At 38.8% G+C, this 14,237-nt stretch overlaps 1 protein-coding gene across 1 annotated transcript; it reads left to right on the top strand.

Moving 5' to 3' along the window:
- The first annotated feature begins 11,084 nt into the window (after positions 1–11,084).
- LOC133677538 (uncharacterized) lies at positions 11,085–12,005 on the top strand. The gene has a single exon (XM_062099618.1). The coding sequence runs from the start codon at positions 11,085–11,087 to the stop codon at positions 12,003–12,005; it is 921 nt and encodes a 306-aa protein (XP_061955602.1).
- The last annotated feature ends 2,232 nt before the right edge of the window (positions 12,006–14,237 follow it).

Here is a 14,237-nt window from a genome sequence, read left to right as displayed (position 1 = left end):
GTTGATGAGGAACTTACAGGCTGGTGACGTGACAAACTGTGCTGTTCACATAAGCGCAATTGCATTTGACTTCATCGGTAGGACGGTTAAAAAAAAAAAACAAGCTTCTATATCAATTTATCATTCATTATAATTTATTTTTATCACGTTAATGATTCATCTTAAAGATCTTTGTTGAAAATTTCATCTTAAAATCTTTGTTGAAAAATAATTTTCAACAAAGCTCGAACCCTAAATATAAATGAGTCTCACTTTTAATTTATCCTTAAATATACTTATTAACCATTTAAAACAAATTTCTAACCATGTCTCACATGAATGGAACCGGTATATAAAGACCTAAAGATTCATAGAAAGATAATTATTTAGCTTTGAATCTTCTTTAATAAAATACTATCAGATTTACTCAATTAATTAGTGAACCATGTTAAGATAATTTAGTTCAAACAAAAAAGAGAGGCCAAAATTCTCAATAATCTATTTATTATGGGTGATTAGAGTTAACCTAAATACAAAGAAGTTATATATATGTTAAACTGAAAATACTATTCTACCCTTAATAAATAAGACTAAATAAATATTATTTAACATCTCTCCTTAAACTCACGATGTAGCAGTTACAAGTATCGAAAGTTTGCCAACAAGAAAACAAAAACGAGAAATGGAATGCGCCTTGGTAAAGAAATCTGCAATCCGCAAGGAAGAAGAAATAAAAGGCAAGGTAATGGTGCCATGCTTGAGATGATGATGAGTAAGATGACAATCGATCTCAAAGTGTTTAGTTTGCTCGTGAAAAACTAAATTGTGAGCAATCTGAATAGAACTCTAGTTATCACAATACATAGGAGTAGGATGAGAAAAGAAAACTTCCATATCAGCTAATAACCAACGTAATCAAACAATCTCTTTGGTAGTAGATGTCATGGCATGATATTATGCTTCGATGGATGACTGAGAAACAATAGATTGTTTCTTGCTCTTCCAAGAAATAAGAGAATCACTTAAAAAGATACAAAACTCAGTAACAGACTTGCGATCTGTGGGATCACTACCGTGATCAGCATCAGAGTATACACACAGCTCCAAGGAAGAGGTGGATGAAAGTAAAAGATTTTGAAAAACTATGCCCCGAAGATATCGCAAAATACGAAGAACAGCTGCCCAGTGAATAGTAGTAGGAGAAGCAACAAACTGACTAACAACAGGAACAACATATGCAATATATGGACAAGTAATGGTGAGATATACCAATCTCCCAGCAATAGTACAGTATAAAGTAGGATCTATCAAAGTTAAACCATCAGAAGAAGAGTACCTTGCGTTAACCTCAATAGGAGTATCTATAGTCTTGTTATTAGTAAGTCTAGTCTGCTCAAGAATATCTGCAACATATTTCAACTGAGAAAGAAGGTAACCTCTAGGTGAGTATGCTACCTCAATTCCGAGAAAATATCAAAGATAACCCAAATTCTTCATTTCAAACCGTCTAACCAACTTTTCCTTTAAAACTAAAATACCATCAATGTCATTGTTGTTACTCATTTTTGGGCACCACATGCTGGAGATGTTGTATATCCCTCTTCAACCAAATGCAGGAGTTTAGTTCATGGTTGTTGAAAAATTGACAAAAGCAGAGAAGAAAGAAATATTTTTCGAACCCTGTTTCAACTGTCTTCTGCTATATGTATCCTCCTCCCTTTGCTGCCAAAATCATCAGGATTCTTAGGCTAATTAGGACTATTCATAATGCTAAATTCGTTCCTTCTTTATCTGGTCTTTAAGATTGGATAAATCCCTCAAAATTTGCACTAAAAAAATTAATTTTGCTGTTGTCGCAATTCTATTGTAATATCAACTTGTTGATTAATTTTATCTAAAATTCATAGCAACGGCGTCAAAAACTTGTTGATTAATTTCACAAGTGCATGAACATAACAAGTAATAAAATGATGAGTATAATATCATCCCACGAGAATTTGTAAAAATTATATATATATATATATATATATATATATATATATATATTGACCATCCGGTACTCAAGCAGGAGAGATCGAGGGAGCGATGTCTTCAGAAATATCCTCCGGTGAAGCAGGAGAGATTCAAATCATGTAGAGGGAGCGATCTCTTCAGAAATATCCTGAGTGTTTTTTCGCCTTCAAGTATAGCCACAACTTGAGACATTGTAGGCCTGAGAGAAGGTGATTGATCATTGCACATCATTGCCAATTTCAAAACAATGTTCGTTTGGTTCCCGTCGTAATGGAAATAAAACAAAAGATTACAAACATGAAATGATGAATCAAAACAGATTTCTTATTTTTTTTTTTTTACTCTTTCAAAAAAACATGAGTGTGCGCGTGTTTTTTTAAATAACTATTGAAATTAATTATTTTAAATAAATACATTAATTTCACAAATTTATTAATTAATTATCAACATCTGATGTATTTATTTTAATGCAATCCAACCTTGGATTGCATTAATACAACCATAGATAGGATGGTTGTGTCAGATCCTGAATTTGAGATTATCTTTAGAGGCTTGATCCATATAATACTTTAATTTCATTGCTAGTATTTTTGGGAATATGGTTGGAATTCATCAAGATGCTATCTAGTTTAATTGTCTTTTTATCTGTAAATTAAGCTAGGAAAATAAGATTTATTATCGGGTCTTATTATTTAGATGTTGTCTATCAGATAATAGAATTAGTTAATACATATTATAAAATGTACCTATATAAAAAATATTATAGTCATACTCTTATGTTGTAATCACCATCATTATTGTCGCACGTGTGCAGCGTTGCGGCGATCATCCACTCTTAGGATTGTTATCCTGGAAAAATCAGGAAAATAGGGAGAGACAAGGATTCCTTGTCTTTTATCAGGGTATAGATGGAATAGAAGTCGCCACTTAGTATTTTTTTCACTAGGAACCCTAACTGGTCTCAAAAATCGGGTACAAGGACTGGTTGCGTAAAAGAAAGGTATTAGCAACCCAACTACGCCCTACTTAAGGTAAGCTGCATTATTTGATTGTCTGATAAAATATAAGGTATTGTCATGTTTTCTATTTGTTGGTTTGTCTAAAGTTCAAGAAAAGCTCTCCTCGATGAGAAGGTTCTTATCTTATTAGGTAAAACCTAACCATTCTAACGTCAATAAAAAGAACTATATTTTTAATATGAAGAATATATTTTACGTATAAATTCGTAATCTCAGATAGTAAAGAAAGCAGAATATTTTTTTGGGTATTTTTGAAATATTGGCCTAGTTCTCATTACTTTAATAAACTGGTTATTAAAGCCAAAATACATGTTAAAACATGTTATTTTTTCCTTTGTTGTATTAAAGTACGACATGATTTTTTTTTAATCTTTGAGAGACTTAACCGTATGCAAGAAAACAAGACATCTTTTTTTTTCTGTGTAAACTGTTTTTGCAATTTTTCATAGAAAATTGGGTATTTTAATACTGGATTTGTATCTTTATAGTATAAAAATAGAAACCAATATTAGTCAAATTGGTAGAAAAATACATGAGAAAATAAAAAATTTTCCAAAAGGTTTTTTGGAATTTTTTTTGCTTAATATATAATATATAATATAATATAATATAATATAATATTATTATATTATAAATATATAAAGAGATGGGTTGGCCCAAAAATATTGGGCTGAGCCCATCGTAGCTGGGCCGAAATAGGGCCAGAATTGATTGGGTCGACATCAGCCCAAAACAAAAGGTGGGTCGGCTTAGCACAAAGGTGTTGGTTTGGCTTGGCCCACAAGATTATTTTCTCTTTTTTTGGATGGGCTTGACCCGGCCCAACCATTTTGGTCTGGGCTAGCGTTGTTCGACCTAGTGAACAGTGGAGAAGCTCTCCATTGTTCACGTGAACAATCGAGAGTGAATTAATTCACTCATCACTGTTCACATTCAACATGAACAGTAGAGAGTGAATTAATTCACTCTCCACTATTGACTTTGCTGAACAGTGGAGATGGCAAGGCAGCAATTGAAGAAGATGGAAGAGGAGAGGGTTGGAGGAAAAAGGACTGCGTGGTGGCTCACGACTATTCTGGTGGTGCTGGTGGTGGCAAGATATGTCTGCAGACAATGGCGTTGCGGTGGTTCTTCCTCTTCTCTCTTTTGTTTTTTCATTCTCTCTCTCTTTTTTATTCTCCTCTCTCTCTCTTTTTTATGTGTTTCCTTTCCTTTTCCTTCTTGTTCCTTCCTGTTTGTCTCTGTTTTCTCTCTTTTTGTTCTTATTGTTTTCTTCTCTCTCTCTCTCTCTCAAACAATGTTGTCTCTCTTTTTCATTCTTCCCTCTCTTTTTTCTCTCTATTTTTTTCCCGCATCTCTTTCACCCCTTTCCCCTGGTATTTATAAGGGCAAAATAAGGGAGAGGGCTACTACCCCTGTCTAGTCATGGCATGGGGGTTGGACAGCCCCTGGGCAGCTGCAGGTAGGGCTTGTCCCCTTTGTTTTTTCATTTAACGGTAGGCTACAGGTGTGGGTTATGTCAGGGTTTGGAAAAGTGAGGGGGGGGGGAGGAGAGGGTTGCATTGCAGGGAAGAGAAACTTCTTCTTCTCCTGCCTCTGCGTGTCAAGGGAAAGAAGAAAACCCACAGTGCCTATCGCAAGTCCCCGTGTGGCATTGATGGTGATTTTCATTGTTTATTTGTTTAATTTGGAAGAAACCTGAATATACTGGTCTTTGTCAGAGATTCACGAGTAAGAAACTAATTGTGGCTAGAAAAGGTTTTAGCACTCCTAACTCACCCAACCTGAGATAAACTACTTCATAATTTGATGTGTTATACAAGTTTTAAAGGTTTTATTTTTTCATCGGATATCAGAAATTTTTCATCAGATATCAGAAATACCAGATATCAGAAATACGTCTTACATATAAATTCATTATATGTATAAGTTCATCTTACATAGAAATTTATAATCCTTAATCATGAACAAATCAAAACATTAAATTCTTCTTGTCTTTTTTGTTCTTTCTTTTATCCTTTTGGTTTTACCATTCAAAAAGACATAAAAAAATACAAACACTACACACATCACTTTTTACTATGTTTACTCACCCATAATTACATGTTTCCAAATAACATAAATTAAAAAAAAACCTAACAATAATTTAGATACATATTCCAGCATGTAAAAAAATTACAAAATAGACCCCTAAAAATCCAGGAATTGTAGAGGAGGACTTCTGGAATACAGGAATAATGGGGGCGCATATTCTCCACGCACTGCCGCTGTCGCAAGCAAAGCCTAAGAGAACGGTGGATCTGGGGCGTTTTCTCCTCCTCTCCCTTTCTACACTGGCAGTGATAACCACCGTCACCTGCAAAAGAAGAAAAAAACACAAGCAAAGTTTCGGTTCTTCCTCCCTTTTTTTGGATCTGCCCTTTTCTGGTTTCACTTTTTCTCTTGGTTCGTTGTTTTTTTTTGTCATCTGCAGGTGACAGATGTGGCGGTTGGGTAGCTACGAGGCTAGCTTCAGGCTACTATTTTGGTCGTTACTGTTGAAGAGACCGGAGGAGGATGATCGCTCTATTGTGGCTGACGGTGAAGGAAATAGCGGGGATCTGTGGGCTGCTAGATCTCCGATAAAGACAACGCTAGTGTGATTGATGAGGGAGACCATTGGTCTGTGGCCACTAAAACTACGATGGAGATGGGAGTGGCTGTCCAGTCGATTTCGGGTTGGTCAAGAGAGAATAGGGAAAATGGGGATGAGATGCAGACACTGGGAAGGAACGACTAAGAAAGGGAGATTTGGTGAGGGGTTGTCTTGGCTGAGAGGGGAGGCTTCTTCAGGTGCATTGGAAGAAGAGGAAACGGGGATGGTCTTGGTGAGAGGGAGAAAATGGGGGATCTGGTTTGCTTTTTAGTGAAGGGCTGAGAAGACCAGTGGAAGAGGGGGGCGGCGGCTTTGGCTTGAGAAGATGAAGTTTTGGGTTTATAGGGTTTCTCTTTTTTCTGACCCTTAAAATTTTGTCTCAAAATTGGCCTCCCATGTGCGTATTGTGTAGTCTAGTATTTATAGGAGAAGTATGGTTTGGCCACAAACACATTGGTCCCTCAACTTATTTTTTATTTTGAATTTATTTTAAAAATAAACTATATTAACATCGACTCAATAAAAAAAATCAGTGATGGTAAATGTTGTAACTTATTTTTGGGTCCCCACAAAATATATATATAAAAATATATATATAGCCAAGGGAGGTTAGAAAAAATAACAGGAAGCAGAAGCGCTCAGAAAATAGTCGAAAAATTGGTCAATGAGGTTAAAAATACAAAGATGGGATTTTTGACAATATATTCTTGGAGAAAGAGAGCCCTGTTGAGAAGGAAAATTTGAAATTTGAGGAGAAAAGCCCAAATTTGGATGTTTCTGGATTTAATTGGATTTTTAAATGAATTTATAGGGGATTTGATTGCAAGAAAAATTGATTTTTAAGTCAATTTGGGCTTTAATTAGAAGAAATTTAAGTTCTGGGGTCAAAATATATTTTTAGGAATTTATTAGGTCAAATCAGGGGCCTAATTGCATAAATATTGAAGTTTAAGGGCCAATTAGGGATTTAATTGAAGAAATCCGAAACCAATGACCAAATTGAAGAAGGCGCGTAAGTATAGGGGCTGGAATTAATTGATTCAGGGACCTAATTGAAGAAATTGGAAGTTATTTGATCAATTAAGGGCTCAATTGCATAAATCAGAGGCCAAGGATTAAAGTGAAAAACGCGGCCAACAAGAGGGGTGGAGACCGAAATTGGCAGGGATGCAATTGAATGAACAAAAGATGATTGAGGGCTGATTTGGATTTTGGCGCGTTCTGGCGCCACATTTAAATGAAACGGCGTGTTTTCTCCAAAACGACGTCGTTTCATACATTCAAAAAAAAAAAAGAGCAGAACAGTGTCGTTTTGAACGACACTGTTCCTTTTTCTTCTTCCCCCCGAACATGCAGCGGGGAAGAAGGAAAAAGAAGCATTTGTTTAATTTTGTTGGTCCCTCTAGCCCACCGACCAACCCGAGGCCCCACGCCGTTGGACCACCGACCGAAGACACTGGCCAACCACCCGCCGTGCTGCCGAAACCAAGGGAGGCACGCCTGGACAGCGGCGCCCCCGACCAGCCGCCGCGTGACTCGCTCCCCATGCTCCACAGCGAAAAGCCACTCACTTGGCTCTATAAATAACACCCAACACAGCAGCAAGAAAGGAGGACAGGAAGGAGGGAAAAGACCCGAAAGAGAGAGACCCGAAAGAAGGGAGGACCGGGAGGGGAGAAAAAAAAACAGAGGAAAAAAAGAAAACAGACCGAGAGAAGAGAGGGAAGGGAAGAAAGAAAAAAAAAGACCGAAACATTGGAAGAGGAAGGAAGAGTTGAAAACGTGAGGGAAACCAAACCGGGAGGGTCACGGGAAAACACTGAAAAACAAAGCACCGCCGCTGCTGCTTGGAGCCGCCGTCCGTGAGCCAAGACGTCGCCACCAGCCTCCGCCACAACACCGCCAGAAACGCAGCAAGCCACCGCCTCGGCGCCAGGTCACTCTTCGGCCCCCCTTTTTCCGGTGTTAAATTTTGTTTTTTCTTCTCTGCATGCAGAACGAATAACGTTCTGCATGCAGGGGGGGAAATAATTCCCCCCCGCCTGTTTTGGTCTGGGCCAGGCGGATCCTGGCCCAGCCCTGTCTTCTGGGCCGGGTCTGGCCCAGAAGAGAATAATAGTATTTGGGCCGAAATCGGCCCAATCCATTTTGGGCCGAGATCGGCCCAACACCTTTGGGGCTGAGTTCGGCCCAGCCCAGTTGGTTGGGCCGGACCAGCCCAGCCCATTTAATATTATATATATTATATTGTTTTGTATTATTTATATATAGATATATATAAAAAACAAATTTAAGAAAATTCTGCAAAAATTATTTCAAAAATATGTGATTTTCTGTAATTTTATTATTGTATTTTGATCAATATCGGTTTGTATTTTTATACTGTAAAGATACAAATCCGGTATTAAAATACCCGGTTTCCATCAAAATGTCAAAGATTTTCAAAAATAAAAAATGTCTTTTGCTTTCAAAAATTTCTAAATATCTTTAAAAATATTGTTGATTTTTCTGCATTTTTTATTAAAGTGGATTAATATTTGGTTGTATTTTTATACCGTAAGGATACCAACCTAGTATTAAAATACCCGATTTGCGTCAAAACAAAAAAAATATATACATAATTAAAAAATGTTTTGTTTTAAAATACAGCCTAGTCTCTCAAATATATATATATATATATATATATATATATATATATATATATATAGCATCATATTTTTACACAACAAAAGAAATTTCAAAACGATATATGTATTAGCATGCATTTTGGCTTTAATAACCAGTTTATTCAAGCCATGAGAACTAGGCCAATATTTCAAAAATTCTAAAAAAATCTTTTTGTCTTCTTTTAGTATTTGGGATTACGAATTTATACGTAAAAGGTATTCCTGATATTAAAATATGGTTTTTTTACATAGACATTAGAACGGTTAGGTTTTACCCGATAAGATAAGGACCTCCTTATTGAGGAGGACTTTTCTTGAACCATAGACGGGCCAACAATTAGAAAACACAACGAGACTTTGAATTTTATCAGACAAATAAACAATGCAGCTTACCTTAGGTAGGGCGTATTTGGGGTGCTAATACCTTCCCTTTACTAGGGTTAGGGTTCCTAGTGACCAAAATACCCCGTGCCCGATATCTGAAGACCATTTAGGGTTCCTAGTGACCAAAATACTAGGTGGCGACTCCCATTCCATTTTCTACCAATAAAAGACAATATTTCCTTGTCTCCCCACATTTGCCAAATAGATACCATACATTTTCCTAGTTTTTAAAAGTGGAATACTTCGTCGCGACGCCGCGCACCCGCGACAGAATGGCGACTCTGCTGGGGATCTTGTGGACTAAGCTTTGTTTTTGTCTGATTTATTTGTGTTTTCATGTGTTTATTGTTAATTTGCCTTTCCTTTTGTTATCTGCTTATATGCTTTAAATATTTTTACACAATATTGTTCATGCATTTGTATAGAACTGTCACATGCATCACATACTTTGATCTTGAGAAGCACACACAAGCTTTAAGTTAGGTGGGGGATTAACGATCTGCCCTATGACTATTGGTCAGGGTTCAGATGCGTGAAACACCCAACTCATATCTGAGTGCCTGCTTGGTAATGGTGGGTATACTTACCTTAACTATTCCTTGCAACGCCCCCATACTGTCTTTACGAAGAACGTCACTGGGCAGATATGAGACCCTCTCAAAGACCAGATAGAAAACCTACCCGCTCTCACCTAATACATAGAACTTGTCCTTAGGATATCTATCTTACGTTCATTTGCATCATGATTAATAATGTTAAATTCATCAATCTAGGTTTTTGAGCCGAAATCATGACTAAGTACCTATCTTTCCAAGAGTTTGGGCAAGAATCTGAGTTGACTCAAGTAGCTGAAGGAAAATGCCCAAGAATCGATGCTAGTAGGTTGCCTGGCATTACCAAGATAAACCACATGGTAAATGACTTGGGGAAGTTAGTGTCTATATGGAATATATTGACGAGACTATTTTTGAAAGGCGATACGGGAGAATTGCACAACTAATGAGGTTACCCGTACAAGCAGCAGCAATCAAAGCCCTACTGAATTTTTGGGATCCTAGTTATCGGAGTTTTACCTTTGGGAACATTGATATGACACCGACTTTGGAGGAATATGAAAGGATTCTAGATTTTCCAAACAACAGCCATAGGATCTACCTAAGGCGAAGATTTGAAGACACAACTTTAGAGGTAGTCAGTTTATTAGGCTTGGGAAAGATCAACCAATGTAGAGTCGCCGAGGGGGGTTTCAAATGGAAGGTCATTGAAGCCCGAATGAAGAAAAATGCTGAAGAAGGCAAGTTGGGAGAGGAACGATACAGGTTGGTGGCCTTCACCATTTTTGGGCTAGTATCGTTCCCTTCCGAGATCGGAGTCATCAGTTTGGAAGCAGCCAGTGTCTTCATAGAATACGAGCGTGACCGAATCAATCCCTCATCAGCCATTTTGGGAGAAACCATGCTACCACTCAACCACTGCAGAATGCATGGAAAAGGAGCCATGAGATGTTGCATCCCTATGTTGTATTTATGGATTATCAGTCATATCGAAATACCAAGGGACATCTTTAACAACTTTTGGTGGTTTGACTTGAGACCGTTAAAACTTACCATAGATGAGGCGTGGAAGAACTGGGATGAGAAAGCATGGATAGAGAAATATACAGCATTGCCAAAGAGCAAATTTAAATGGAAAGCACCATGGATGAATAATGCCATTTGCACAATGAGTTGTGGGAGCAAGATATGGGTTCCCTTCCGAGAGGCGTGGAAGGGAACTTTTGGTGGTTTGACTTGAGACCGTTAAAACTTACCATAGATGAGGCGTGGAAGAACTGGGATGAGAAAGCATGGATAGAGAAATATGCAGCATTGCCAAAGAGCAAATTTAAATGGAAAGCACCATGGATGAACAATGCCATTTGCACAATGAGCTGTGGAAGCAAGATATGGGTTCCCTTGATTGGTATAACCGGGTACATCAGTTACGCGCCCGCCCTAGTAATAAGGCAGTTGGGTGGAATGCAGTATGCACCAAGAACTCTGGGTTTAGCTGATTTTGTCGGTTTATTCAAGCACCAACCTTTCCTCGAGGAGATGGAACTTATCCGACAAGATTGGGAAAGACCCCTGATGGTAAAAAGGCAAGAAGGGAGCACATTTGAAACATCATTCAGCCAGAACTATGCAGTTTGGAGGAACGAAGAGCTTTATGAAGTGAAGGGTTTCTCAATACCAAAACATCCAGAACCCACAATAGAGCAACAAAAAAAGGAAAAGGACTGATATTGAGGAAGAGTTGAGAAAGTAGCTAGAACAATGTAGAATTGATCTCAGCAAGAGCAAAGGGCAGCAACGACTGTTAGAAAATCAATTAGAAGAAGAAAACACGATGAGGGTTTACTTGAACCAGCAGTTGGAAAAACAGGATAAACAATTAACGTCCTTAAAGGAGTGGCAGAAAAAGGCCGAGGTAGCTGAAGAAATAACAAAAGTGGTTCAGGCTGAGTTAAGGAATCGAATAACTGAGTATGATGAGCTGTCTAACAAAAACGGGCTCATACAAAAAGAGTTGGCTAAGGTTAAGAGATCAACCAAAGGCAAGATGAGTGTCGATAAAGAGATGATGGATTCCTTGAAAAAAGGAAGGAGCCTTCTTTTAAAGAAGGTAGAAGTTGAAAAAGAGAAAAATCGGCTAGCCAATCTCGACATAGAAGAGGAAAGAAGGATCAGAGCTCAATATATGATGCAATTGGAGGAAGGGAGAAGTTCAAGAAAGGCTGCAGAGTCTGATATGAGAGATTACCAGAAGAGAGCCGAGTCTTCGAAAGGAAGGATGATGGCTTTACAATCGGAGATCGAGATACAAGAAGAAGAGTTAAAAGAGATGAGAAGCCATTACTTTGAGATGGAAAAGGAGCTCAGTAAGGCTAAGCAAGAGCGTCAAGAATGTCAAGACTATATGGACAGCTTTACAGTTCAAATTAACTCCAAAATAGCCGAGCTGGATATCGAAAAGGAAGAACTACAGAGGGTAAGGGATAAGTTGGCCCTCTCGGAGGATATGGTCCGAGTGTTGGAAAGAAGTAATGAAGCCCTAGGAGCCAGCAATGAAGTGATAATTGCAGATAACACCGTGTTCCATGATAAGATAAGGCACATAACGAAGCAGGTCAAACAAGCAGCCCGCTATGCAGAAAGATTGCAACAACAAGCTACCCAAGTTGGAAATGATGCTTCAAAGTATCGAGAATATATGGCGGCCATCACCTGTTTTATTGGGGACTTAGCTAATAGAGGAAATGCCTTTTAAGGGTAGCAATGTATAACGCCCTGTTCTGTTACCAATGTATGAGCTTCTTCTATTTATAAGAAGGCCATGGCCTATCTTTCTTTCTAAATATGTTTTGGTAAGCTACTATGATAAAGAACTTGGCAAACCCTCCTTTACAGTACTCGGGTCAACTCAGAAATCTTGCCTAAAGGATTACGAAAGTCATGAGTCGGCTCTAAAATATACATTGCACGAGCATCATATTTTCATCAAGCATTCATTTTTTAATACATCATATGCACGCCAGATCGTGAAACATAGGTCCCACATCCAAAATCCACAACACCCGGTCCAGATCGAGAATGGAGAACGAAGAAAGAGCTCACTTAGAGTCACATTATCGAACCGAGTTGGAGTCCGTAAAGAATGAAGTTTCTCGGCTAACCGACTTACTTGAGCAGCTTTTAAGAGCTAAGAATGGGGAGGGAACATCAGCACAACAGCTTGAAGGAGCGCCAGCAGCTCACATCCCTCAAGCATCTCAAAACCAGGGGGCAAACTCGGCCAATGAACAACATTTTGTGTCTATCACCCCTATCCAGCCAACTCACGCTCTAATCACTGTAGACTTAACAATGGAGGGAGTCCTGGATAATAGGTCTCCCAGTTTGATAGACTAAGACAAGCTATTTGCTCTGGAAGAAAGATTAAGGGCAGTTGAGGGTAATGATTGGTTTGACCCTATGCGAGCAGCCGAAGTATGTTTGGTGCCAAACATCGTGGTGCCAAAAGATTTTCGGATACCAGAATTCATTAAGTATACCGGTTTGGAATGCCCAAACACTCACCTTCGATCCTACTGCAACAAAATGGCCGAAGTAATCCGTGATGATAAATTGCTAATCTATTTCTTTCAAGATAGCCTAGCAGGATCCGTTTTAAGCTGGTACATGAGGTTAGACAGCATCAGGATCAAGAGCTGGAGAGACTTGGTGGAGGCTTTCCTCAAACAGTACAAGTTTAACATGGAAATCGCTCCTAATCGAACAAGTCTAATGGTAATGGAGAAAAGGAGCCAGGAGTCAGTAAGGGCTTATGCGCAAAGATGGAGGGATGAGGCAATGCATGTCCAACCCCCTTTGATAGAAACGGAGATGGTGAGCTTGTTTGCCAATACCTTCAAAGCACCTTATTATGAGCACCTAATGGGTAGCTCCTCTCAACATTTCTATGATGCGGTACGCATAGCTGAAAGGATAGAGCAAGGGATTAAAGCCGGGCGTATAGCGATGCCGGTAAAAAAGAAGGGTTTTATTGGAAGAAAGAGAGAAGGCGATATTAACAACTTGGAAGGCGGGTATAAGGGCAAGAAAGTAGATTCCCACAATCCACAAGTACCTACCTCTCAATTCTCACACATGAACTTTAACCAACCTTTTTCCCCTAATCGAACAAATAACCAATCAAACAACCAAAATCACTACCAAAGACCCTATATAAGATACCCTTCAGAACAACTACCGCCACTACCCATGCCTTTGAAGGACATGTACGCCAAACTATTGAGCATTGGGCACATCGCTCCTATCCCTACACTACCATTACAACCACCATTCCCTATTTGGTTCAAGCCCGAGTTGACTTGTGAGTACCATGTGGGTAATCCCGGGCATGGGATTGAAACCTGTTACGCTTTTAAGAAAAGATTGTTGGAGCTTATTAAGATAGGATGGGTATCCTTTGAAGACAAGCCCAATATTAATTCAAACCTGTTGCCTAAACATGCCTCAAGTAGTAGTGGAATAGGCATGATAGAAGTTGGAACTCAATGCAAGGTGTTGAAGGTGTCTATGGAAAAGATATACGACATGTTAGTACGATCAGGATTTCTAGAGGCAAATGTGGAAAGCCATCCGGCGGGAGGTGGTTATTGTGAGTTCCACGGAAGAGATGGACACCATATTGAAGATTGCATCGAGTTTTATGAAATGATTGCAAAAATATTAAAAATGGGGCAATTGAGAATTGAACCCATGGAGAGCAGGGGTGAGGTGAGCATGATGGAAGGTCAAGATGAGATGACAAGAGTATGCAGGATCCAACAAACAACTAATGGGCCCCCAAGGCTAATCTTGGTTAAACCATCCTACACAAAAGGGAATCACAATGCCATGCCTTATAATTATGGTTATACCTCCAACATTCGAGCTCCTCTTCCTTTGTTCCAGACTGAGATAAGTGGTTTGACCAGGAGTGGTCGTTGCTTTACGC

Source organism: Populus nigra, chromosome 17, assembly GCF_951802175.1.
Source record: "Populus nigra chromosome 17, ddPopNigr1.1, whole genome shotgun sequence".
NCBI classification, from domain to species: domain Eukaryota; kingdom Viridiplantae; phylum Streptophyta; class Magnoliopsida; order Malpighiales; family Salicaceae; genus Populus; species Populus nigra.
Note: the sequence above shows the minus strand (reverse complement) of the source record. Positions and strands in the feature narration are given on the sequence as shown.